This window comes from Lampetra fluviatilis, chromosome 44 (genome assembly GCF_964198595.1).
Source record: "Lampetra fluviatilis chromosome 44, kcLamFluv1.1, whole genome shotgun sequence".
NCBI classification, from domain to species: domain Eukaryota; kingdom Metazoa; phylum Chordata; class Hyperoartia; order Petromyzontiformes; family Petromyzontidae; genus Lampetra; species Lampetra fluviatilis.
In genome coordinates, this window is record NC_136318.1 from 3,898,515 (window position 1) to 3,923,442 (window position 24,928).

The 24,928-nt window shown below is 53.2% G+C and overlaps 1 protein-coding gene across 1 annotated transcript in view; it reads right to left on the reverse strand.

Moving 5' to 3' along the window:
- Positions 1 to 5,555: 5,555 nt before the first annotated feature.
- Positions 5,556 to 24,928, reverse strand: part of LOC144947180 (histidine ammonia-lyase-like) — a 21,182-nt gene continuing 1,809 nt past the window's right edge. Inside the window, exons 3-20 of the mRNA XM_078876371.1 lie at positions 21,875 to 21,902; positions 21,012 to 21,086; positions 20,423 to 20,495; positions 20,133 to 20,199; positions 19,699 to 19,736; positions 19,242 to 19,367; positions 18,764 to 18,903; positions 18,050 to 18,097; positions 15,904 to 16,051; positions 15,259 to 15,354; positions 14,996 to 15,054; positions 14,345 to 14,425; positions 13,432 to 13,497; positions 9,289 to 9,454; positions 7,912 to 8,046; positions 7,300 to 7,408; positions 6,297 to 6,366; positions 5,556 to 6,182 (exon numbers count right to left, since the gene is read on the reverse strand). Coding sequence (XP_078732497.1) covers positions 6,048 to 6,182; positions 6,297 to 6,366; positions 7,300 to 7,408; positions 7,912 to 8,046; positions 9,289 to 9,454; positions 13,432 to 13,497; positions 14,345 to 14,425; positions 14,996 to 15,054; positions 15,259 to 15,354; positions 15,904 to 16,051; positions 18,050 to 18,097; positions 18,764 to 18,903; positions 19,242 to 19,367; positions 19,699 to 19,736; positions 20,133 to 20,199; positions 20,423 to 20,495; positions 21,012 to 21,086; positions 21,875 to 21,902 — 1,660 coding nt within the window. The 3' untranslated portion in view covers positions 5,556 to 6,047. The remainder of the gene's footprint in view (positions 6,183 to 6,296; positions 6,367 to 7,299; positions 7,409 to 7,911; positions 8,047 to 9,288; positions 9,455 to 13,431; positions 13,498 to 14,344; positions 14,426 to 14,995; positions 15,055 to 15,258; positions 15,355 to 15,903; positions 16,052 to 18,049; positions 18,098 to 18,763; positions 18,904 to 19,241; positions 19,368 to 19,698; positions 19,737 to 20,132; positions 20,200 to 20,422; positions 20,496 to 21,011; positions 21,087 to 21,874; positions 21,903 to 24,928) is intronic.

Below are 24,928 nucleotides of genomic sequence, written 5' to 3' on the forward strand. Positions count from 1 at the left end.
CTACACTAGACGTCTCCACACTAGATGTCTCTACACTAGACGTCTCCACACTAGATGTCTCTACACTAGACGTCTCCACACTAGATGTCTCTACACTAGACGTCTCCACACTAGATGTCTCTACACTAGACGTCTCCACACTAGATGTCTCTACACTAGACGTCTCCACACTAGATGTCTCCACACTAGACGTCTCCACACTAGATGTCTCTACACTAGACGTCTCCACACTAGATGTCTCTACACTAGACGTCTCCACACTAGATGTCTCTACACTAGACGTCTCCACACTAGATGTCTCTACACTAGACGTCTCCACACTAGATGTCTCTACACTAGACGTCTCCACACTAGACCTCTCCACACTAGATGTCTCTACACTAGACCTCTCCACACTAGATGTCTCCACACTAGACGTCTCCACACTAGACGTCTCCACACTAGACCTTTACACTCGATGTCTCTACACTAGACGTCTCCACACTAGACCTCTCCACACTAGATCTCTCTATATTAAACCCCTCCTATAGAAGTGACACCGATGCAGGAGGTGTGTCAGCAGTGGCAGTCTTCGCGGTATTTTATCCTGCGTGAATCCGATGAGCGCAGCAATTAACCGGCGAACATTCCCGACCTTTCACGCATCAAAATCCACGATTCTGCAGACGACATCTAAGCGCATCACACCGTAACGCATGTCCACAGACTTGCCAAAACATTGCTGTGATATTTTATGAACCCCAGTGGCAGGGTTTGACGCATCATCCATGTGTTCATTTACTGGGGGCAGTATAACTCATTAACACCGAAGTTACGACAGTGTTGCTGCTCTGTTGTTTGTGTGTCCCCTTTATAACATCGTGGTTCGTGGCAGCACTTGTAAACCACAGGGCACCCTCCGCCGTGAAGACAGTCCGACACCCGACATGTCAACCACAAAGAGTTCGGAGCTGTCTGTCTTTCTCTATCTGTTCCTTCTCCTCCTTGTGCTCAACCCACGCTTCCGCTTCTCTCTGTCTCTCTCCTCGTCCACCCCCTTCACTGGAGAAAACTAGTATTGACGGATCGTTGGGTCACAATATTGATGATGAGAAAACGTCTGACCCGTGTCTAGAACCCAGCCAGGTGAGCGTGGTCTTCTTGTCGGCATTTTGCTTCAGACCGTTGGATGGCCTCCACTTGTTGCACACTCGAAATGAAGGACGTGGGCAGATGCTCCAAATCGAGGGCAAACACATTTGTTGTGATAATCTGTAAAATGCAACAGCACGTGTGTCACACACAGAAATTCTCAACAGAGTCGCCATTAACCACGTAGTTGATGTCCACGTCAGGTTACCCAATAACAGTTTCCCTTAAACCCAATTACACTACTGATAAACTATTTTTGTCTTTAATCATAACCTTTACACTTTACTAGTCTAATATTTATTTCAACCTAAGCTGTATGTATATATATGTAGGACTCGTATTGACGCGACAACTTTTGTTTTTCCTCGGTTCTTTATTAACGCGTATAGTTCACATCTCCTCCGTCGGCATCACACAATGTCCCTCCGTTCTCTTCAATGCACAACTCCCCATCAACATCACACAATGTCCCTCCGTTCTCTCCAACGCACAACTCCCCATCAACATCACACAATGTCCCTCCGTTCTCTTCAATGCACAACTCCCCATCAACATCACACAATGTCCCTCCGTTCTCTCCAACGCACAACTCCCCATCAACGTCACTCAATGTCCCTCCGTTCTCTTCAATGCACAACTCCCCATCAACATCACACAATGTCCCTCCGTGCTCTTCAATGCACAACTCCCCATCAACATCACACAATGTCCCTCCGTTCTCTTCAATGCACAACTCCCCATCAACATCACACAATGTCCCTCCGTGCTCTTCAATGCACAACTCCCCATCAACATCACACAATGTCCCTCCGTGCTCTTCAATGCACAACTCCCCATCAACATCACACAATGTCCCTCCGTTCTCTTCAATGCACAACTCCCCATCAACATCACTCAATGTCCCTCCGTTCTCTTCAATGCACAACTCCCCATCAACATCACACAATGTCCCTCCGTTCTCTCCAACGCACAACTCCCCATCAACATCACTCAATGTCCCTCTGTTCTCTTCAATGCACAACTCCCCATCAACATCACACAATGTCCCTCCGTTCTCTTCAATGCACAACTCCCCATCAACATCACACAATGTCCCTCCGTTCTCTCCAACGCACAACTCCCCATCAACATCACTCAATGTCCCTCCGTTCTCTCCAACGCACAACTCCCCATCAACATCACTCAATGTCCCTCCGTTCTCTCCAACGCACAACTCCCCATCAACATCACTCAATGTCCCTCCGTTCTCTTCAATGCACAACTCCCCATCAACATCACACAATGTCCCTCCGTTCTCTTCAACGCACAACTCCCCATCAACATCACTCAATGTCCCTCCGTTCTCTTCAATGCACAACTCCCCATCAACATCACACAATGTCCCTCCGTTCTCTTCAACGCACAACTCCCCATCAACATCACTCAATGTCCCTCCGTTCTCTCCAACGCACAACTCCCCATCAACATCACTCAATGTCCCTCCATTCGTTCGCTCCGCTGGCTTCGCTCGCTCTCCTTCTGCTCCTCTCCTCCAGCGACGCTCCTCTCTGCTCTCTCTCCAGCTCGGCCGCTCTTTGTTCTCTCTGCCGTCTCACTCCGTCGTAGCTTCTCCACCACGGTCCGTTACTCCGCTGCTATCCTATACTGTATTCTCTCTATCCGCTGCTACCATACTCTGTCTTCTCTTTTTCCACTGCTACCGTACACTATCTCCCTCTGTCCACTGCTACCTTATACTATACTCTCTTGTCTGCTGCTCCGTCTCTTCCTCTATCCGTCTCTTGTCCCAGGCACCAACCAACTCCCGTTTCTCCCCACGCTCTTTGCCTTTATCTCCGAACCAATTTCCCTTAATCAATTAGATCATCCCCCGCTTCTCCACTCGCCCCCATCCCCCAGCCTCACGTGGTGTTGTTATTGTAGACATCGAGGCTCCAATTCCCGACACCCATCCCTCTCGTCCAATCACCGGCCTGCGTCCTCATTACCCCCGCACACCTGCAGGCCCCCCTTAATTACCTTACCACCTTAATCGGTACAATAACAACAGTATGGCGCCCGCTCCCTGTGTCCCCGTTTGCCCTCACTATCCGCCGCGTGCCCGTATCACAATCCAACGCGTGACGCGTGTTTCTCAAGTCCTACATATATATACCATCCACTTATATTGGTATCTTACACCCATTATCTGTACCATATATGAACTGTATATGTACTGTACTTGTCACCATTGTACAACTTACTACTATACATGTGTTCTATTAATAGCATTGCAAGTATTCGTACTCTGGGTGCATGGTTGTAGAATAAACATTACTAGGGTTAGATAATTACCAGTGTAGTGGGTTCAACTGAGACGTACTCTTCAACTCGGAGGCAGCGTATTTTATTCTTGAACACAACAGGACAACTTGACACAACGACCCAGGGTGGTGATCACCCTGGCTAACTATGTAACAACTGCTAACGCGAGCCGGGGCTAACAGCATACTGCCCGGACCACGTGCTTGAAGACTCGCGAACCGTAGAATGTAGAGAAAGGTTTTCTTGCCCGGGATGGACAGCCAAGAGCCCTCTCGGGATTCGGATTATATTCTCTCCGGCGTGGCCAGCTCAACTCCTGGCCGCGCCTCCCTTCCAGAACCTTCACGAAGAACCTCGGCTCCATCACGTGACCCTCACAGCCCTCTCCTCGGGGGTCCCTCTGTTGCCTTAACTGGTCATGTGTCCACCCGGGTCAACTCGACTGTCATGGCCTTACCCGACCTTCCCTTCCGGTCGGCACACACCTTGCCCGCTAGGGCCGGTACTGTCCTTACAGCCTGGTGACATCTATGACGTCACTACACCAGTACTCATCATTTACAGTGTTCAGTGCTAAACCCCCTCCTATTGAACATATCACAAACTAGCAATTCAAAGCCAAGCTTAAAGATGAGAACATTTCTATAGCTATCAAGAACAACGTTTGGGTCCTTTTGCTGTACAATGCAACAGCACGTGTGTCACACACAGCAATCCTCGACCGAGTCGCCATTAACCACGTGGCTGGTGTACAGGTCAGGTTAGTCAATGACCCTACCAGCCACCCACAGGCCCAACTCAGTCATTGCATGCTGGTGTCCACACGCGCATTGATGTACTGCACAGCAAATGAGGACCCTCACAAAACCACACTTTACTCCATTGCTGCACTGGAAGTAAATAGAAGAGTGGCCCATTCCTAATGTGCCACACACTCATCAATGCTTGTTGATGCACGAGAACAACCACAACAGCTGGGTAACGCGTGAGACAGCCCCAGCGTGATGACAGAGCTGTGCGGGAGAGCGGGGTTATGATGTCAGAGTAGCTGAGCTGTCAAGAGTAGCTGAGCCGCAGAGGTCGCAACCGGGTACCCGATACCCGTACCCTACCCGATACCCGGCTACCCGTACCCGGCCGGGTACGGGTACGAGTACCCGTTTGCGACCCTGGTGCGGCCGGGTACGGGTACGGGTAGGCCGTGAGTCACTGGTGAGTAACTGTTTGTCACTCATTTCCCAACGTCTTGTTTCTTCTCACAATTCAAGTTCCTAGAATCAACCCACCCGCGCCTGCATCATGGCTTCATCCCAGAGGTCGCAATCAGGTACCCGATACCCGTACCCTACCCGATACCCGGCCGGGTACGGGTAGGGTACGGGTACGGCCGGGTACGGGTACGGGTACCCGTTTGAGACCCTGGTGCGGCCGGGTACGGGTAAAGAATCAAAACCCGTTAGCGACCTCTGCTGAGCCGTCACAGTCGCTGAGCCGTCTGACTGCACGCCGAGGCTGCAGCGATGAGCAATGCTGCAACGTCGCGTTGTAGATGGAGGAGGGACATCACCGGGTCCAGCGCACTTCCTCCTGGCACCCGCACTGCAGTGCGGCCTTGGTCGATTGCTCTTGTGACCACAGATATCTTGGTCGGCAATTGGTCTTTTAAATTGCAATTCTAGGTTGTGAACATTCCTCTTCCACGCGCCCACATCATCTCTATCGAAACACCGCTGCAACCAGGGGATGTTTTAGTCCGATGCGTACTGTGGGTGGGAACTTCTGTCGGGAGTTTTCCTTTTTCAATTTCCAGCCACCTGACGTGTTGTAGGACAATAAACCACGAAGCGGACTGCCTGACGAACGACCGTGAGCTCGATTTATCCTTGGGAGAACCGAACGCGGACTCTGACCTTACTGAACAAAAACCGGAGTCCTAACCCAGAAGTTCGCACTCTGGTTAACACGCACTCTGATTAACGCGCTCTGATTAACGCGCTGTGGTTAAGTTGCATCTTCGTTAAGCCCCCCCACCCAACCGCGATTCCTCGGCCACAGCCGCCCCTCGTGAAGGCAGGAACGTTGTTTTTTCGAGCGACAGAGATTTAATTAAACATCAAACATTGCACACTTGAGCCTACAGATTGGTGCTTTAATCAAACATAATCTAACACATAACGCGCCATGTTCTCAAAGGGCATAGGAACATGTATTGTGGAATCAAATTGTGTGTGATGCTGTGTGGTGTTAGAGTAGAGTCTGTTATGCTGCTGTATGCTGCTGTGTGAGTAGAGTGAGTATGCTGCCGTGTGCTTCGAGGTCTCCAGAAGTTGGCAGGACAGCAATTAATGTAATCAGTGTTGAGTTTTTTTGTTGAGTGTCAGCCCCTGATACACGGTCGGCTTTCTCCAGGCACTGCTGCATTCCTCCCGCATTCAGCCAAAAAAGCTCGCCCACGGGATTGCCGAATATCAAAACGCAGATCCCTCCTTACAAAAGAGTTGTGAGACTCGGCGAGGCTTTTCGTGGCTAAACGCCGGCGTCAGCTATCGTTATCGTAGCGGTTTAGAATGACCGACAGCAGAACCAGCGAGCGCTCCCCCCCCCCCCCCAGCCTAATCGCAGCTACGACGACGTTTGTTGGGCGAAGAGGGCGAGCTGAGCGAGCACGCCGTCGGCGAATCCGGCCTCGACTCGGGCAGGTCCTTGAGCCGGTAGCAGTTAATGTACGGCTCGGCCACCTGCCACACCTGCAAGGGGCACACAGACGGCGCGCGCCAGAGCGTGAGCGCCTCGCGCGCGCGCCGCCCTCAAGGAGGACGAGAGGACCTGACGGAGCCCCTCCGTTGATGCGCTGCTCCTACCTTCTCCTCCACGAGCATCCGGTGCACGGCCTCTATGTCCGGAGCCATGAAGCGGTCCTTTATCCAGGGCCTGCGACGCACACGCATGCACGCACACGTCCAGTCGCACACACGGCACAACAACAAGCACCGTTGGCTATGAAGTGGCAGCGATGAAACCGCAGCGCTTGTGTAGTGAGTTCTCAGTGAGTCAGACGACGTAGTTGAGGCACACTCTTTTATTTAACCAAAAGGCGGTAACAATACTTGAAGGGGTAACGGCCCCTTCACCCGTACTCGATGGGAAACACCCCTAGCACTCTTAATTTAGGAGCTTTCGTGACTGCAGGAATTATTCTTTGGTTCTTTTCGGTTAAGTCACGTCTAAAAATAAAATAATAAATTAAAATAACATATTACGACGTTTTGTTGCAATCGAAACGTCGTAATATGTTATTTTAATTTATTATTTTATTTTTAGACGTGACTTAACCGAAAAGAACCAAAGAATAACCCCTAGCACTATCCCCTGACTGTCCTATTCCCAGTCCTCTGCTACGAGTGCTAGGGGAGGCTATCTGATCCGGCCCTGGTCAAGCACGAATTCTGGCACCCAGCTAACCAGGCCGTGCTCTTACAAGAGCAGCGGTCCTGGAGCTCTCGGGGCCGCGCCACTGGCTTGCCCTGCTCGGCCCTGACAAGGACAGCGAGCCAGGGGAGTCCCAGGGCTTATTCTGCCGGTCTTCAGTCTTCACCGGTAAGCTTCTAACACACTGGCCCCGAGCCCTCTGGCTCCCCGCCTTTTATAGCAATCCTCACCGAGAGGTGGGGCTATGGGGGATCACAGCGCCCCCCCCCCCCATGGCCCTCCAGGGTTAACCGATGCGGACGTGGATGTAGACACCCCGTGTGTGGGTGCAGACACCCTTGTGTTTCTGTCCGCCTTTCTCCCCGTAACAACCCCTACGCTTGCGTGGGGTGGGACACGCAGCCGCTGCCGCGTGCGCGGCCTCTCTCGTCGTACCTGACGCTGCTGCGGACCAGGTCGTAGACTTTCTCCAGCGGGGTGGTCGTGCGCAGAGGCCGCAGGAACTCGATGCCCTGGCACGCGGCCAGCAGCTCGATGGCCAACACTGGCAGAGACACACGTGGCACATGGATACGTGAGCGGGACGTGACACTGTGTCTCTACACAGTGTGTATACACAGTGTGTGTGTGTGTACACAGTGTGTGTGTGTACACGGTGTGTGTGTACACACACAGTGTGTGTGTGTACACTATGTGTGTATACACTATGCGTGAATACACAGTGTGTGTCTACACAGTGTGTGGACACGGTGTGTGTGTGTGTACACTATGTGTGTGTACGCTATGCGTGTGTACACGGTGTGTGTGTGTATGTACACTATGTGTGTGTGTGTGTACACTATGCGTGTGTACACGGTGTGTGTGTGTGTACACTATGTGTGTGTATGTACACGGTGTGTGTGTGTGTACACGGTGTGTGTGTGTGTACGCTATGTGTGTACACTATGCGTGTGTACACGGTGTGTGTGTGTGTACGCTATGTGTGTGTACACTATGCGTGTGTACACGGTGTGTGTGTGTGTGTGTACGCTGCAGAGTGCTTCACACCCTGCTCCACGTGCTCAATGACGCGCAGGGCCTTGCGCGCGGCCCAGCCGCCCATGGACACGTGGTCCTCGGTGGCCGCGCTGGTGGAGAGGGAGTCGACGGACGAAGGGTGGCACAGACACTTGTTCTCCGACACTGCGGGGAAAGAGACACCACGTCCACACATCCCGTACCCCTTGGTCACATGGTGATTTTTTCTGCAATATTTTGCTGTCTTTTCTTGGATTTTCTGTTTGCACATAGTCACTTTAAGATGTTTTCTTGTTTTTGTTTTTTGTTTGTTGCGGTTGCACCCGATTCAAGAGCCGAATGGCTCACAGGGCTACACCTAATACATTAACTTTGAACACGGCGCACGCCTTCCGCACGCCGGGTCCGTGCGGACCGCGCACGGACACGTCCTCTTATATTTAGAAACCTAAAACTAAACACTATTTTCTTGGTTCTTTTGGTAAAGTCACGTAGAAGGGAAATAATAAAGTAATAAAAATAAAACATAATAAAATAAAAAAATGTCTTATTTTTATTATTTTATTACTTCCCTTCTACGTGACTTTACCGAAAGAACCAAGAAGATGAATCCCTGCAGTCACGAACGCTTTAAATAAAAAACTAAACACAATTTTTCTTGTTACATTTTTACCAGGTAAGGCCCAGCTGAGCCTCGTAGCGACCTCGCCACAAATGATTAGCTCAACCAAGTGGCTTATCCTCACGTGGAAATTTATATCAGCCAATTCGTCTAGACGCGTGATGTTCATTCTAAATGTGGAGGGAAAACCCCGAGGACCCGCAAAAAAAGTCCACGCGACCAAATATACAGCTGCAGGCGTCAGGGTAGGGATTGAACGCACGACCTCCTGTATACCAGGCGAGGTAGTTAACATCTCGGTCACGTTCGCTTTAGCCCAATGTGCTTTACGTGGTTTAAAAGCGGTATCAGAAATAGAGTGATGAAGATGGCAAGGGCGTTCAAGTGCCGAGCAATGAGTGACTGTAACAGAGGGCACACATCAGAGGTCTCAAACGGGTTTTGATTCCTTACCCGTACCCGTACCCGGCCGCACCAGGGTCGCAAACGGGTACCCGTACCCGGCCGGGTACGGGTAGCCGGGTATCGGGTAGGGTACGGGTATCGGGTACCCGGTTGCGACCTCTGGCACACATTGGGTTCACAAAAGGGACTATGGGGGGGACAGGATAGAGTGGAGGGGCGACGGGAGGGAATAGTAAGTGAATGGGCAATGGAGAAGAGGAGGTGATGCTTTAATGGAGGAACGAAAGGAGGTTAAGAAGGGGGGACTGCTTAACGCACAGCGGAAGTTCATTCCAGCGGGAGGGTGCAAGGCTGTGCGAGAGGCACGTGGCCCTGCGTACCGAGCGAGGCGGCGGTGCAGTGCGCGATCATGAAGCCCGAGTTGAGGCCTCCTTCGTTCACGAGGAACGCGGGCAGCTCGCTCAGGGACGGGTTGCACAGCCGCTCGATCCTCCGCTCGCTGATGGCCGCCAACTCGTGCACTCCGATCGCCAAGTAGTCCAGCACCTGGCGCAACGGGCCCACCGCACCGTCACACGGGGAATGGCCGCAGCAATAGGAGGTGCCACCGCAGCAATATGAGGTACCATCACAGCAATAGGTGCCATCACAGCAATAGAAGGTGCTACCGCAGCAATAGGAGGTGCCATCACAGCAATAGAAGGTGCCATCACAGCAATAGAAGTGCCACCACAGCAATAGGAGGTGCCATCACAGCAATAGAAGGTGCCACCACAGCAATAGGAGGTGCCATCACAGCAATAGGAGGTGCCATCACAGCAATAGGAGGTGCCATCACAGCAATATGAGGTGCCATCACAGCAATAGAAGGTGGCACCACAGCAATAGGAGGTGGCACCACAGCAATAGGAGGTGCCATCACAGCAATAGAAGGTGGCACCACAGCAATAGGAGGTGCCATCACAGCAATAGGAGGTGCCATCACAGCAATAGAAGGTGCCACCACAGCAATAGGAGGTGCCACCACAGCAATAGGAGGTGCCACCACAGCAATAGGAGGTGCCACCACAGCAATAGGAGGTGCCACTGCAGCAATAGGAGGTGCCATCACAGCAATAGAAGGTGCCATCACAGCAATAGGAGGTGCCATCACAGCAATAGAAGGTGCCATCACAGCAATAGGAGGTGCCATCACAGCAATAGAAGTGCCACCACAGCAATAGGAGGTGCCATCACAGCAATAGAAGGTGCCACCACAGCAATAGGAGGTGCCATCACAGCAATAGAAGGTGGCACCACAGCAATAGGAGGTGGCACCACAGCAATAGGAGGTGCCAGCACAGCAATATGAGGTGCCACCACAGCAATAGGAGGTGCCACCACAGCAATAGGAGGTGGCACCACAGCAATAGGAGGTGCCACCACAGCAATAGGAGGTGCCATCACAGCAATAGGAGGTGCCATCACAGCAATAGGAGGTGCCATCACAGCAATAGGAGGTGCCACCACAGCAATAGGAGGTGGCACCACAGCAATAGGAGGTGCCACCACAGCAATAGGAGGTGCCACCACAACAATAGGAGGTGCCACCACAGCAATAGGAGGTGCCACCACAGCAATAGGAGGTGCCACCACAACAATAGGAGGTGCCACCACAGCAATAGGAGGTGCCACCACAGCAATAGGAGGTGCCATCACAAGGACCCTACGCTCGCGACGTCCGTGCACCCCGCAGCAGAGCGCACGACGCACGGGTCTCACCCACACCACGTGGGACCTCACCCCCACGTTGGCTGGAATTCGAATTCTGACCGCGTGTGCCGGACTGGCCGCAATAGGTGCTCACCAACAGTCTGTTTCGAAGCTATCTCGGGGGATCTTTTTCCTCTGTGTCTTTGTGACAGTGCGTGTCTGTGTGGGGGGAATGTTTTGCCATTTGCGGTGTGTTAGGGTGTTGAGTGTCTGTGTATTTGTGAGAGTGTGCATCTCTGCTCTCTGCGCGTGTAATTGTCATCGTGTCTGTGAGTGTGTAATTGTGATAGTATCTGTGTATATGTGTAATTGTGATAGTATCTGTGTGTATGTGTAATTGTCATCGTGTCTGTGAGTGTCATTGTGATAGTATCTGTGTATGTGTAAATGTGATGGTATCTGTGTGTATGTGTAATTATGATAGTATCTGTGTATGTGTAATTGTGATAGTGTCTGTGTGTATGTGTAATTGTGATAGTATCTGTGTATGAGTAATTGTGATGGTATCTGTGTGTGTAATTGTGATAGTGTCTGTGTGTATGTGTAATTGTGATAGTATCTGTGTGTATGAGTAATTGTGATGGTATCTGTGTGTGTAATTGTGATAGTATCTGTGTGTATGAGTAATTGTGATAGTATCTGTGTGTGTAATTGTGATAGTATCTGTGTGTATGAGTAATTGTGATGGTATCTGTGTGTATGAGTAATTCTGATGGTATCTGTGTGTGTAATTGTGATAGTGTCTGTGTGTATGAGTAATTGTGATGGTATCTGTGTGTGTAATTGTGATAGTGTCTGTGTGTATGAGTAATTGTGATGGTATCTGTGTGTGTAATTGTGATAGTATCTGTGTGTATGAGTAATTGTGATGGTATCTGTGTGTGTAATTGTGATAGTATCTGTGTGTATGAGTAATTGTGATGCTATCTGTGTGTATGTGTAATTGTGATGGTATCTGTGTGTGTAATTGTGATGTGTGCGTCTGTCTGTGTGTGTCAGAGAGGACTAAAGTCTGATCCCGTCTGCCCCGACTTTCTTCGCATTGAAATTCACGCACCTCCGATTAGCACGGTTAGCTATGTACTGTGGCAGAGGAGACACAGCACATGGCAAACAATCCCTGAGAGAAGCGTAAATCAGACAAATCTCGGCCTACGCAATCTGTAGAATGTCGTAGGCCGTTCGTTTGGTACTCTGGTGCCTGGGCAGTGACGTTGTGGAGCAGCAGTAGTTAGATTTGCTGCAGGAATGTTGGCGAGACCAAAGAAATCCAGCCTGGACGTGACACGAGCTTGTGCGTTCAACTTCTTTTCGCACCGTACGTAGCCAACCGCGCTAATCGGAGGCGCGGGGGAAGGACAACAAACTAAACACAAAAATCAGTTCTAGAGAAGTAAATGTTCAATCTCGATTTGAAGCTTTCGTGACTGCAGGAATCCATACTCTTTGGTTCTTTCGGTAAAGTCACGTGGGTAGAAAATAAAATAAAATGAATCGCGACGTTTCGGGCGCAACACAAGCGTCCGTCAGCAGCAGGCCATGGCTCTCCCACCTAATGATGGACGCTTGTGTTGGGCCCGAAACGTCGTGTTCTATTTTATTTTATACCCACGTGACTTTACCGAAAGAACCAAAGAGTAATAAATGTTCAATCTAGATTATTTAAAAGTGCACAGCTCCGGTGGCTTCCTAACATCGGCAGGAAGAGCGTTCCAGACGGCCGCAGAAGCGCCACGCGATGCGGTGACCACCGCCTTTGCTCGATCTGTAATAAACCAGCACCGGCAGAGCCAATCATCGTGACGAGTTGTAATCCGTCAACGACCCGGATATAACCTCACATTACAGATCGACATCCAAAAGCCGCCGCTGCTGCTGCTGCTGCGAGGACGACCGCAGTTTGCGCGATGGTTTATTATGCTACATTTCGATTTAAAGCTTTCGTGACTGCAGGGATTCATCTTCTTGGTTCTTTCGGTAAAGTCACGTAGAATGGAAAGAATAAAATAATAAAAATAAAACAAAATAAAATAATTCTCACGACGTTTCGGCCACAACGCAAGCAGCCGTCCTCAGGTGAAGAACAGGTCTGTGTAGACCTGTCTTCTCGACAGACCTGTTCTTCACCTGAGGACGGCTGCTTGCGTTGTGGCCGAAACGTCGTGAGAATTATTTTATTATGTTTTATTTTTATTATTTTATTATTTACATTCTACGTGACTTTACCGAAAGAACCAAGAAGAGGTTTATTATGCTCTTGACGAGATCGGCGAGGTGATTGGTTGTTCATTCGTGGCAAGCACTTTGTGCGCAATGAGTGCGACCGTATAGCGTCTCCGTTCGGCCAGCGGAAGCCAGCGCAGGTTGCACCTGAAGCCGTCGCCAACCTCCACGCGGACAGAGAGACGTTGCCCGTCAACTCTCTCACGGTGAAAATTCAAGTCCCAAAAGCCACTGGGGTTTGAGCGCCAGCTCTCAAAGTGCCCTCATTCAAGGCTGAGGCCCAGTAGGGGAGGAGGTTGTAGAGTGAAGGAGGAGGCAAGGCCGCGGGTGGATTTTGATGCGCGGACAGGGAACTTGAAGTCCACGTGCTAGTGGATGGAACGCCGGTGAAGTGAATCCAGAGTCAAGCAAAAGTTAACGAGAACCAAAACATAATTGCTTCAGTTTTATCGAGCTGACGAGAGCTCAAGCTCATGCAACCTTCCACGTAGGCAGAGAGACATTGCCCGTCAACTCCCCGCCGTGCGAGAGGAGAGGAGGTGACTGACCTTCGCAGGGTATTCTCCGTGGAAGTTGCCCCCAGAGATGGTCTCACCTCGCTCGTAAAACACCATCTCGCGCTGCTGTCAAGGATCGTGAGGCTGCCGTGTTTGTGTTGCCGATTTGTGCGCGCGTGTGTGTGTGTGATGTTGCTGTATAGGTGTGTTGGTGATTACCGTATTTGTGTGCGCGCGTGTGTGTGTGATGTTGCTGTATAGGTGTGTTGGTGATTGCCGTATTTGTGTGTGTGCGTGTGTGTGATGTTGCTGTATAGGTGTGTTGGTGATTACCGTATTTGTGTGTGTGCGTGTGTGTGATGTTGCTGTATAGGTGTGTTGGTGATTACCGTATTTGTGTGTGTGCGTGTGTGTGATGTTGGTGTATAGGTGTGTTGGTGATTACCGTATTTGTGTGTGTGCGTGTGTGATGTTGCTGTATAGGTGTGTTGGTGATTATTTGTGTGTGTGTGTATTTGCTAGTGTATATGTGTGTGTTGTGATGTTGACACAATAGTGGGTACAGCTGGTGCATCTGCCAGTCATCTCGGTCAGCCAACCCATGGAACCTGCTGGGTCTGTCCCATTTACCTCCTGCCAGCGAGCCCTTCGACATTTCACGTGGCCTCAAGGTGCACCTGGCCTGGCACAGGCACCGTGGTGATGTCACCGCCACTTAGTGGCGAATGGCGCTTCTTGTTGTTGGTTGTGCTGTGTTCGTGTGTGTTGTGCCGGCCTCCATAGGTGGTGCTCGCTATAAACAGCACTTGCCCCAAACGTCTGATGAGGCTATACTGGGGGATCTTTGTCTTTTTAGGTGTGTTGGTGGTGCTTTTGTGTTGGTGTTGCTATTGTGTATGTCTTTGTGTGTATTGTGCCGTGTTTGTGTATACGTGTGGGGTGCGAGCTGCAGGTGTGTGGATACGGGGTTGTCGGTCGCGCTGTTCATCTCCGTCTGGATGACTTTCTGCACAAAGCTGATGGTGTCATTCACGATGCCGTGCACCTGGACAACAACACGGGACACAGGGCAGCTCACGGGGCAGTAGGGCAGCAGTCTCACCCAACTGTGATCTATCAAACTCTGTCAGCTTGAAGACTGGGCAACCCTGCAAGGGCGGGCAGTGTCATTCACTGCATCTTGCACCCGGTCACTGAACCCCTGGCTGCACAAAGACAAAGATCCCCCATATAGCCTTAACATACTGTCGGGGCAAGTGCTGTTAGCGGGCACCTATAAAGGCCGACTCGGCACACGAGGGGGTGGGTGGCCAACACCACGCCTGGCCGCCTTTGTCTCCCCAGTGGCGATGTTTACACATCGCACCAGTTACTAATTTGAGGCTGAGTCGACCTAGGGGAGGCCCAGGACTGGTTCAGATAATCGTCACCGGTGTTGGCCGTGAGCGGCAATCGAACCCGGGTCGCCAGGTTTATATCGCAGCGCGCTAACCGCTACACTACCGCTCACACACACATACACACACACGTCTCTCACTCGCACACACACACGCCTCTCACGCTCTCGCTCAGCGAGCACACGTGATCGAGTGTGCGGACACGGTCGCGGCGGTACCTGCGGGCAGCAGCGCAGCGTGTACGCGTCCTGGACCCGGTCACAGAACCTGTGGCTCTCTGTGGGACGGCACAATCCACGCGTTACTCAGATCACCCACAGGGATTTGGGCCGCGTGACTCAAACTTCCGCTGATTTGAGTGCGGCGGTGAGAAAGCGTGTGCGGTGCAGGGATTGGAGGCGTGCGGGATATTGAGTTGGTGCGGTGGCGGTTGTGGTGGTGGTGGTGGAGCAGGGTGTGGGTTGGTGGGGCGCGTGGAGACCGGCGATCTGGGACGGGTGGTGGTCCGAGTCCAGCAGGGAGCGGAATCGGAAAGCCACCTCCTTCTGCCCCGGGTGAGGACGCAGCTCGTGGATGTCTGCCGGAGAGGGCACGCGTTACGCTCGCCGGCCACAGTCACCCCGACGTCCGTGCGCTACGCGAGTTTGGCGCGATGCTGAGTGGACGACCGATCGCTTTCGGCACTCTTCGCAGAAACAGTGGCAGCCTCTCCATCATCTGGCTGCGGTGGTGAGGTGTTAACCCCCTCGCCTGGTATACAGGAGGTCGTGGGTTCGATCCCGACCCCGATGCTTGCTGCTGTATATTTGGAGTTTGCGTGTCTCTCTAGCCGTGGTCGCGTGGATTTTTCTCCGGGTCCTCCGGTTTTTGAAATTTAGAAATTTGCGCCGAGAATATTCGGCTGATATAAATGTCCACATGATAGACCACTAAGTTGAGCTATCATTTGTGATAGCTCAATAAGGCCGCTTATGAAGAAGAGCTGTATATAGCTCAGTGGGCCTCACCTAGCCAAATAAAAAAACAGTTTCATTTTCAAATTACCACCGGCAACGGAGATGGCGCCTCGTGTTCACCTGGGAGGTGGCCGCGGCAAACCACGGCCACCTCCTCCCACGGCGCTCACCGCTGTCGAACGCGTTGGTGGTGCCCTTGAGCACCTCCAGGGTGAGCGCCGCGATCACGTCCGCCTGCCGGGTGATGGAGGCGGCCCGCTCCACGGCCTCCGCCCCCAGCGCCGTGATCATCTGGGTCCCGTTGATGAGGGCCAGGCCCTGAAGAGGGATGGGGGGGGGCAAGTCAGAGGATGGCGGAACTTCGCTCAGTGACCCGATGAAAGCAAATCTCGTGCAAGAACAAGTATAACCCGTAAAAACAAAGTTTTTCACTATAAATCCTTTATATGCGTGGCGGCTAGAGTCCTCTCGTCCTCTGGCTTGAGATGGCTGCCACCTATGGGTCAGATGATTGCCTGCCACCATTAAGCAATTTTTCCTAAAAAGTGTAAAGTTTTGGAAAAAATTTTTCACGAAAATAAATTGTCACGCACAAAGAGCCCTAAAGAGGGATAGGGGGGGCGGGGGGCACCAGGATGGGGGGGACACAGTGGGACAAGCCGACATTGCGAGTACGTTCACTATCGTTATGCAGATAACCTCCTATCCCAAACAATGCAGGTGAATGAGTCGGCTAAGTCTTAATAAATTAAAGACACACATTGTGAATTTGCGGTTTGATTATTAAGTTAATGAATTGTTGAGATTACCAGACGTTTTAAAGCTTTCGTGACTACAGCGTATTCTTGTACAGGGAAATTGAGTTTTCAGGTCCATACAGCGTACAGCCGTTTCAATACGGGCAAAAAAAAAGTGTGTCTGTGTGTTCTTGGTTCTTTCGGTAAAGTCACGTAGAATGGAAATAATAAAATAATAAAAATAAAACATAATAAAGTAATATAATAATATGATAAAATAAGATATAATGTTTTATTTTTATTATTTTATTATTTCCATTCTACGTGACTTTACCGAAAGAACCAAGAAGATTACCTGCCCTCCCCCTACTCAAAATGTGTTCTGCCAAGCAGAGCCTCTCTCTGCTCTCTGCACGGCCGGTACCCTCTGCAACTCTCCCCCAACACGACGAGGCTTTTACAGAGTTCAGGCGCACTAGAATTGTCCGTTTCGGGTCTCATCAGCGCAACAAATGCCGCAGCACTGCAGAGTTGTCCTTGGCAGGAGATTACCACTCAAAGCAGGTCAAACCCGTAGTCGAATTTCGACAACTCTGCAGTGTGATGAAGACTGACCAATGGGCTGAAAGTACCATCATTTGTGGCCAGGTTGCTTCTGAAAAAGAAGCGAATAGTCCATTGGGGCTTCACCTGGTGAAATAACAAGTTTAGTTTTCGTATGAATGTTTTGACATTTGGTTACCTTCCCGCTCCTATCGCGTCTTTGCATTGTTTATTGTAAATTACTGACGCCGTGCCCCTACTGGACATCTGCGAGGAAAAGAAAATCCTTGCAGCTCATCCGATTGCCCCTGCAGCACAAATAAAGGTTCTGATTGTGCACGATGCATATTGGTGTGTGGAGAGACGCACGGGAGTCTCGTTTCTCTGTCCCACTGCCCACGGGGCGGCTGGCCCAGCGGCAAGCAGCGTGGTCACCCTTTTTGTTGCACAGATCCCACGGTTCGGATTAAGCGGCCGCCCCGGTTAACTGCTGCTGCAGCATGAGCCGTGACAATATTGCCACGCGCCGTCTGCTCTTCTTCACCCTGGACGTTAGAGATCCCGTGACGTCGTTCGCAAGAGGCGGCCGACGCCACGGTCTAAATTTGCCAAATTACCCCGGAAATTATTCAGTGGGAATACACGCAGCCGCCGGAGCAGCAGCAGCAGTAGCAGCAGCAGTAGCAGCAGCAGTAGTAGCAGCAGCAGTAGCAACAGCAGTAGCAACAGCAGTAGCAGCAGTAGCAGCAGCAGTAGCAGAAGCAGCAGTCGGAGCAGTAGCAGTAGTAGCAGAAACAGCAGTATTAGCAGCAGCAGTAGTAGCAGCAGCAGTAGCATCAGTCGGAGCAGCAACAGTAGCATCAGTCAGAGCAGCAGGAGCAACAGTCGTCAGAGCTCGGCTCGAGTCGTGAGCCCTCGGCGAGGGCTTTGTCTCGGCAAGCGAGGAGGCAGCTGCAGCAGTGGCTGTAGCGGCGAGGCAGCTGCAGCAGTGGCTGTAGCGGCGAGGCAGCTGCAGCAGTGCCACCGCGTGCCCTACCTCCTTGGGGCGGAACGATATCGGAGAAAGTCCATGAGCCTGCAGCACCTAGAAGAGACAGAGTCACAGTGAGCTCTTGTTGTTGCGACTGCTGCTATGAGCGTTGAGGCGTACGTGCTCATCGCCTGTGCAGAGCCCCTGGAGAGCCAGCGGTGGGGATTCCACATTCCTATGGTGGGGTTGAGTTAGTCCATAGGAAAACCACTTAGCGTCTCAATAAAAGCAACTTCCCAACCACGTCAGAGTGCGCCTAGCATGGCACAAACTCCCCGTGGTCACATTCCCGCAACTTAGTGGCGAACGGCCGCTGTGTGTGTGTGTGAATGTGTGTATGCGTGTGTGTGTGTGTGTGCACGTGTACTGACGGTTATCTGAACCGGTCTTGGGCCTCCCCTAGGTCGACTCAGCCTCAAATGAATATCTGGTGCGGTGTGAATATCGCCATTGGGGAGACAAAGACGGTCCAGTGTGGTGCTGGCCACCCACTCGTGTGCCGTGCCGGCCTTCATAGGTGCTCGCTACTAACAGCGCTTGCTCCTACAGTCTGTAAGGTCACACGTGGGATCTTTGTCTTCGTGTGTGCGTGCGCGCGTGTGTGTGCGTGTGTGCATGCATGTGTGTGTGCATGTGTGTGCGTGTGTGTGCGTGCGCGTGCGTGCGTGTGTGTGCATGTGTGTGCGCGTGCGTGTGTGCGTGTGTTCTCGCGTGGCGTACGTATTTCGCATCGGCCCAACCGCTCCTGGGCGACCACATCTTCCCCTCGCCCATGAGGCCGAGCGCCAGGTGCGCCAGGGGGGCCAGGTCCCCGCTCGCCCCCACCGTGCCCTTCTCCGGCACGTAGGGCAGACACGACGCTGCACGCGCACACGCACACGTGACGCTCGAGATTGTGATTTATAGAGATTGTAACGCGGGAGATCGTGGTGCTGGAGAGGTTGATGCTGGAGATCGTGATCCTAGAGATCGTGATGCTGGAGATGTTGATGCTGGAGATCGTGAAGCTAGAGATCGTGATTCTAGAGATCGTGATTCTAGAGATCGTGATGCTGGAGATGTTGATGCTGGAGATCGTGATTCTAGATCACGATTATAGAGATGGTGATTCTAGCGATCGTGATCCTAGAGATCGTGATGCTGGAGATGTCGACGCTGAAGGCCGCGATGCTGGAGACAGCTCGGGGCACGGCCTCACCGTTGAATGCGCTGATCATGCGGCTGATGGATTCTGGGGAGATGCCGCTGTAGCCCTTGGCCAGGACGTTGATGCGCAGTGCGAGCAGCATGCGGGTCCGCTCCGGCAGGAGGGGCTTCCCCACTCCTGCACGACCGCGACAGACAGACACGTGGCGTCACGCGCGGGCATCACAGCTGCACGGCACAGGCGATGCCACCGCGGGAGAGTTACCACCTTTGCACGGACCTACCCCAGATGGGTGACATCGCTAGTTGGTGGGTGAGTGAGTGAGTGGGCAAACGGGTCAGTGGGTGGGTGACTGAGCGGGCGGGTGGGCGGGTGGCTGTGAGTGAGTGGTAGGGTTGCACTGGGCCAGTCAGAACATGGGAAATTCGCTGTGACGATGAATCAGTTGCCCGCACAGGTGGCAAGCCCTGGCCCCGACGCGCCCCCAGACCAGCCCCCCCCCCCTCACCTGCTGCGTGCGAGCGGATGAGGTTCTCCTGCAGCTCCCTGCGACGACAGAGACGCGACATCATCACCCGTCTCCGTGGGGTGGTGTTGGTGTGGTGTGTGGTGGTGGTGGTGGTATGATGCTGTGTGGTGGTGTAGTGCTGTGTGGTGGTGGTGGTGTGATGCTGTGTGGTAGTGGTGGTAGTGGTTGTAGTGGTGTGGTGCTGTGCGGTGGTAGTGGTGTGATGCTGTGTAGTGGTGGTGTGATGCTTTGTGATGCTGTGTCTGTGCTGATGTGATATTGTGCGGTGGTGTCAGTGCGCTGCTGTGTGGTAGTAGTGGTGTGGTGCTGTGTGGTGGTGTTGGTGTGATGTTGGTGTGATGTTGTGTGGTGGTGTTGGTGTGATGTTGGTGTGATGTTGTGTGGTTGTGTGATGCTGCGTGATGCTTGCTCACTTGAGCTTGTTGCTTGGGATGACCGTGCGGGCGAACTTGCCAAATCCCGTCGTGATTCCGTAAACCACTGTGGCGCACACACGGGTGCAGGTGTGACACGGTGACACTTCACACGTGTTCAGTGCAGGTGTGACACCGTGACACCACGTGTTCAGTGCAGGTGGGACACAGTGACATCACGTGTTCAGTGCAGGTGGGACACTGTGACACTCTAAACGTGCTCAGCGTGACCTTTGGTGTGAACTTTGGTGTGACCTTTGGTGTGACCTTTAGTGTGACCCTGGGCTGACCTTTGTTCTCCTGGATGATGGTCTCCAGTAGCTCGCGCGATTTCCTGATCCTGACCTGGGCCTCCTCCGTGAGCTGAGGAGACACAGGTGCAGCATGAGTGGCCCCACGGCGGAGGGAAGTCTCACGGTGGAGCGGTGCCCCATGGTGGAGCTGGGTGAGGCAAGCCCCACGATGGAGTAGGGCTCCACGATGGAGGTGGAGCGATGCCCCACGATGTAGTGGGGCAAGGTGAACCCCACGGTGTCTTATTCTTAGGTTTTTTCGGTAAAGTCACGTAAAGAAAAATTAATAAAAGTAAAATAAAAATAAATAAAAATCACGACGTTTCGGAGGCAACACAAGCTTCCGTCTTCAGGTGTAAGCTGGTGTTGCCTCCGAAACGTCGTGATTTTTATTTTATTTTAATTTTACTTATATTAATTTAAATTTTTTACCTACGTGACTTTACCGAAAAAACCTAAGAATATGAATCCTTGCAATCACGAAAGCTTCAAATCTCGAACCCACGGTGTCTGCCCGTGTCCTCGTGACCTGCCGACTCATTGGCCTGCAACCCAATGACCTGGTGACCTGCCCTGTGGGCCTCACCTTGATCTTGAAGTGGCTTTTGCCCAGACGCAGCAGCTCCCGAGTGCTCAAACTGTTGCCATCCAAGCTCAGAAACTGCACAGCGAGGACACGTGGAAGCACACGCAGATATACACGCAGATATACACACCAATACACAGATGCCCCGTGTAGCCTTCACAGACTGTTGGGGCAAGTGGTGTTTAGCGAGGCCAGAATGGCACACGCGAGGGTGGGTGGGCCAGCACCACGCCCGGCCGCCATTGTCTCCCAAGTGGTGATGTTTACACATCACACTAGGTACTAATTTGAGGCTGAGTTGACCTAGGGGAGGACGATGAGTTCACATAATCGTCACTGGTGTTGGTGGCCATGAGCGGGAATCGAACTCGGGTCGCCGGTTTCATCACACGGCGCGCGACCTGCTACACTACCGCTCCCCATAGACACACATAAAACTAAAATGAAGATTCCCCGTATAGCCTTCAACAGACTGTTGGGGCAAGTGCTGTTAGCGAGGACCTATGAAGGCGAGAACGACACACGAGGGAGTGGGTAAGCCAGCACCATGCCCGGCCGCCTTTGTCTCCCTAGTGGCGATGTTTACACATCACACTAGGTACTAATTTGAGGCTGAGTTGACCTAGGGGAGGCCCATGACCTTTTCAGATAATTATATTATCACTGGTGTTGGCCGTGAGCGGGAATCGAACTCGGGTCCCCGGGTTCGTAGCACTAACCGTTACACTACCGCTCCCAGCTACACATACACGCTGATAGACACACACCATAGCAACACACAAAGACAACGCACACGCACACACTTGGCCACATCCTCCTACAGTGTGGGTTGAGTGTCAGAAGGTGAGTGCGTGTGACGTCACCTCTTCTGGCTCCTTGTAAGTGATGTTCCTGCAACAAGACATTGCGTTGACAAGTTACATTCACCCATCCCAAGTTCTATTCACCCATCCCAAGTTGCATTCAACTATCCCAGTTGCATTCAAATATCCCAGTTCCATTCAACTATCCCAAGTTGCATTCAACTATCTCAGTTGCATTCAAATATCCCAGTTCCATTCAACTATCCCAAGTTGCATTCAACTATCCCAAGTTCCATTCACTCATCCCAGTTCCATTCACCCATCCCAGTTCCATTCACCCATCCCAAGTTACATTCACCCATCCAAGTTCCATTCAACTATCCCAAGTTCCATTCAACTATCCCAAGTTGCATTCACCCATCCCAAGTGGCATTTTTCCGCAGCAAGTTCCATGAACATCCGGGTAAGATCCACAGCGGCCCAGCGGCGGAGTTTGGTTGACGCAACCCATCACCCTCCCTCCCTCCGGGGTCGATAAACTTATTCACCACTTAATGAGCAAGTCAACAGTGGGTGTCCCATAATATCAGACTCGCCCTCGCCATAGGAACGTGGACTGCCTCGTTGCTTATTTGAGCAGCAGGAAGTCACCTTGGCTCCAGGGCACTGAGTGGCACACAAAAGAAAGATTGATGACTCAAAACGACTCCAAGGTATCTAAGCTGCACCAAAGCACGGTGGCGAGATGGTGACTCTCTTGCCTCGTATGAAGGAGGTTGTGGGTTCGATCCTAACCCTGGCAATGCCTGCTGCTGTATATTTGGAGTTTGTGTGTCTCTCTTATCATCATAATCATCACGGTGACTAGGAGATGTTAACTACCTCGCCTGGTATACAGGAGGTCGTGGGTTCGATCCCAACCCTGACAATGCCTGCTGCTGTATATTTGGAGTTTGTGTGTCTCTTTCCCAGTGGTCACGTGGATTTTTCTCCGAGTCCTCCCGGTTTTCTGCCCCTCCACATTGAGAAACAAAGTGCGTTGAGGTTAATTTGGCCACTATACATGTTCACGCAATGATAGGCCACTTCGTTGAGCCATCATCTGTGATAGCCAGGTCGACTTCTAGCAAACGAGAGCTCTACATAGCTCAGTGGGCCTGACCTGGTAAAATAATAATTTAACAAAAATCGTTTAGTTTTTGGTGTAGCAGTGACTCATGCTGTCTACTGCCCTCTGGCGGCCGAAACCGAAACTCAAACACCGCTCCAGGTAAACTCTGTCGAGATCCCCTCCCCCACCGCACCGCGACCTCCACACTCCCCCCACGCCACCCCCATGCATTACTGATGAATCCAAAACATTTCTGCGAAAAAATATTTTAGTTTTTCAAATCAGTGAGCAAGTTTACATATTAATGTTTAATCGCCCTGGTGAGTCACTCACCAGGGCTGGGGGGTGAAGGGGGGGTCACTCACCAGGGCTGGGGGGGGTGAGGGGGGGTCACTCACCAGGACTGGGGGGGGTGAGGGGGGGGTCACTCACCAGGGCTGGGGGGTGAGGGGGGGGGGGGGGTCACTCACCAGGGCTGGGGGGTGATGGGGGGGGGGTCACTCACCAGGGCTGGGGGGGGTGAGGGGGGGTCACTCACCAGGGTTGGGGGGTGAGGGGGGGGGGGGGTCACTCACCAGGGCTGGGGGGTGAGGGGGGGGTCACTCACCAGGGCTGGGGGGGTGAGGGGGGGGTCACTCACCAGGGCTGGGGGGTGAGGGGGGGGTCACTCACCAGGGCTGGGGGGTGATGGGGGGTCACTCACCAGGGCTGGGGGGTGATGGGGGGGGGGGTCACTCACCAGGGCTGGGGGGTGAGGGGGGGGGGGGGGGTCACTCACCAGGGCTGGGGGGTGATGGGGGGGGTCACTCACCAGGGCTGGGGGGTGAGGGGGGGGTCACTCACCAGGGCTGGGGGGTGAGGGGGGGGTCACTCACCAGGGCTGGGGGGTGATGGGGGGGGGGTCACTCACCAGGGCTGGGGGGTGATGGGGGGGGTCACTCACCAGGGTTGGGGGGTGAGGGGGGGGTCACTCACCAGGGCTGGGGGGTGATGGGGGGGGGGTCACTCACCAGGGCTGGGGGGTGAGGGGGGGGGGGGGGTCACTCACCAGGGCTGGGGGGTGATGGGGGGGGTCACTCACCAGGGCTGGGGGGTGAGGGGGGGGTCACTCACCAGGGCTGGGGGGTGAGGGGGGGGTCACTCACCAGGGCTGGGGGGTGAGGGGGGGGGTCACTCACCAGGGCTGGGGGGTGAGGGGGGGGGGTCACTCACCAGGGCTGGGGGGTGAGGGGGGGGGTCACTCACCAGGGCTGGGGGGTGATGGGGGGTCACTCACCAGGGCTGGGGGGTGATGGGGGGGGGGTCACTCACCAGGGCTGGGGGGTGAGGGGGGGGGGGGGGTCACTCACCAGGGCTGGGGGGTGATGGGGGGGGGGTCACTCACCAGGGCTGGGGGGTGAGGGGGGGGGGTCACTCACCAGGGCTGGGGGGTGATGGGGGGGGGGTCACTCACCAGGGCTGGGGGGTGAGGGGGGGGGGTCACTCACCAGGGCTGGGGGGTGATGGGGGGGGGGGTCACTCACCAGGGCTGAGTCTCTCGGGCTGCGAGGGGTAGAAGTCCTCTGACATGGCGTCTCCCTCCAGGGCTGGGGGACACGGGGGGGGGGGACACGGGGGGGGGGGACACGGGGGGGGGGGGACACGGGGGGGGGGGACACGGGGGGGGGGGACACGGGGGGGGGGGACACGGGGGGGGGGGGACACGGGGGGGGGGGGCACGGGGGGGGGGGACACGGGGGGGGGGTGGTCAGCACCATCAGTGGCTCGAACCCGCGTCGCTCACCTCACCAGCACTCACCTCCCCTCATCCAGTCTCCAGACCCCTCACCTCATACACACGGCATCGACAGCACTCACCCCTCCATCATCCAGGTTCCTCAACCTCATGCCGACACCTCATCATCCTCACAACCCTCGCATCCCTCACCCAGACCCTCACCTCATCATCCTCGCATCCCTCACCCAGACCCTCACCTCATCATCCTCGCATCCTCGCACCCCTC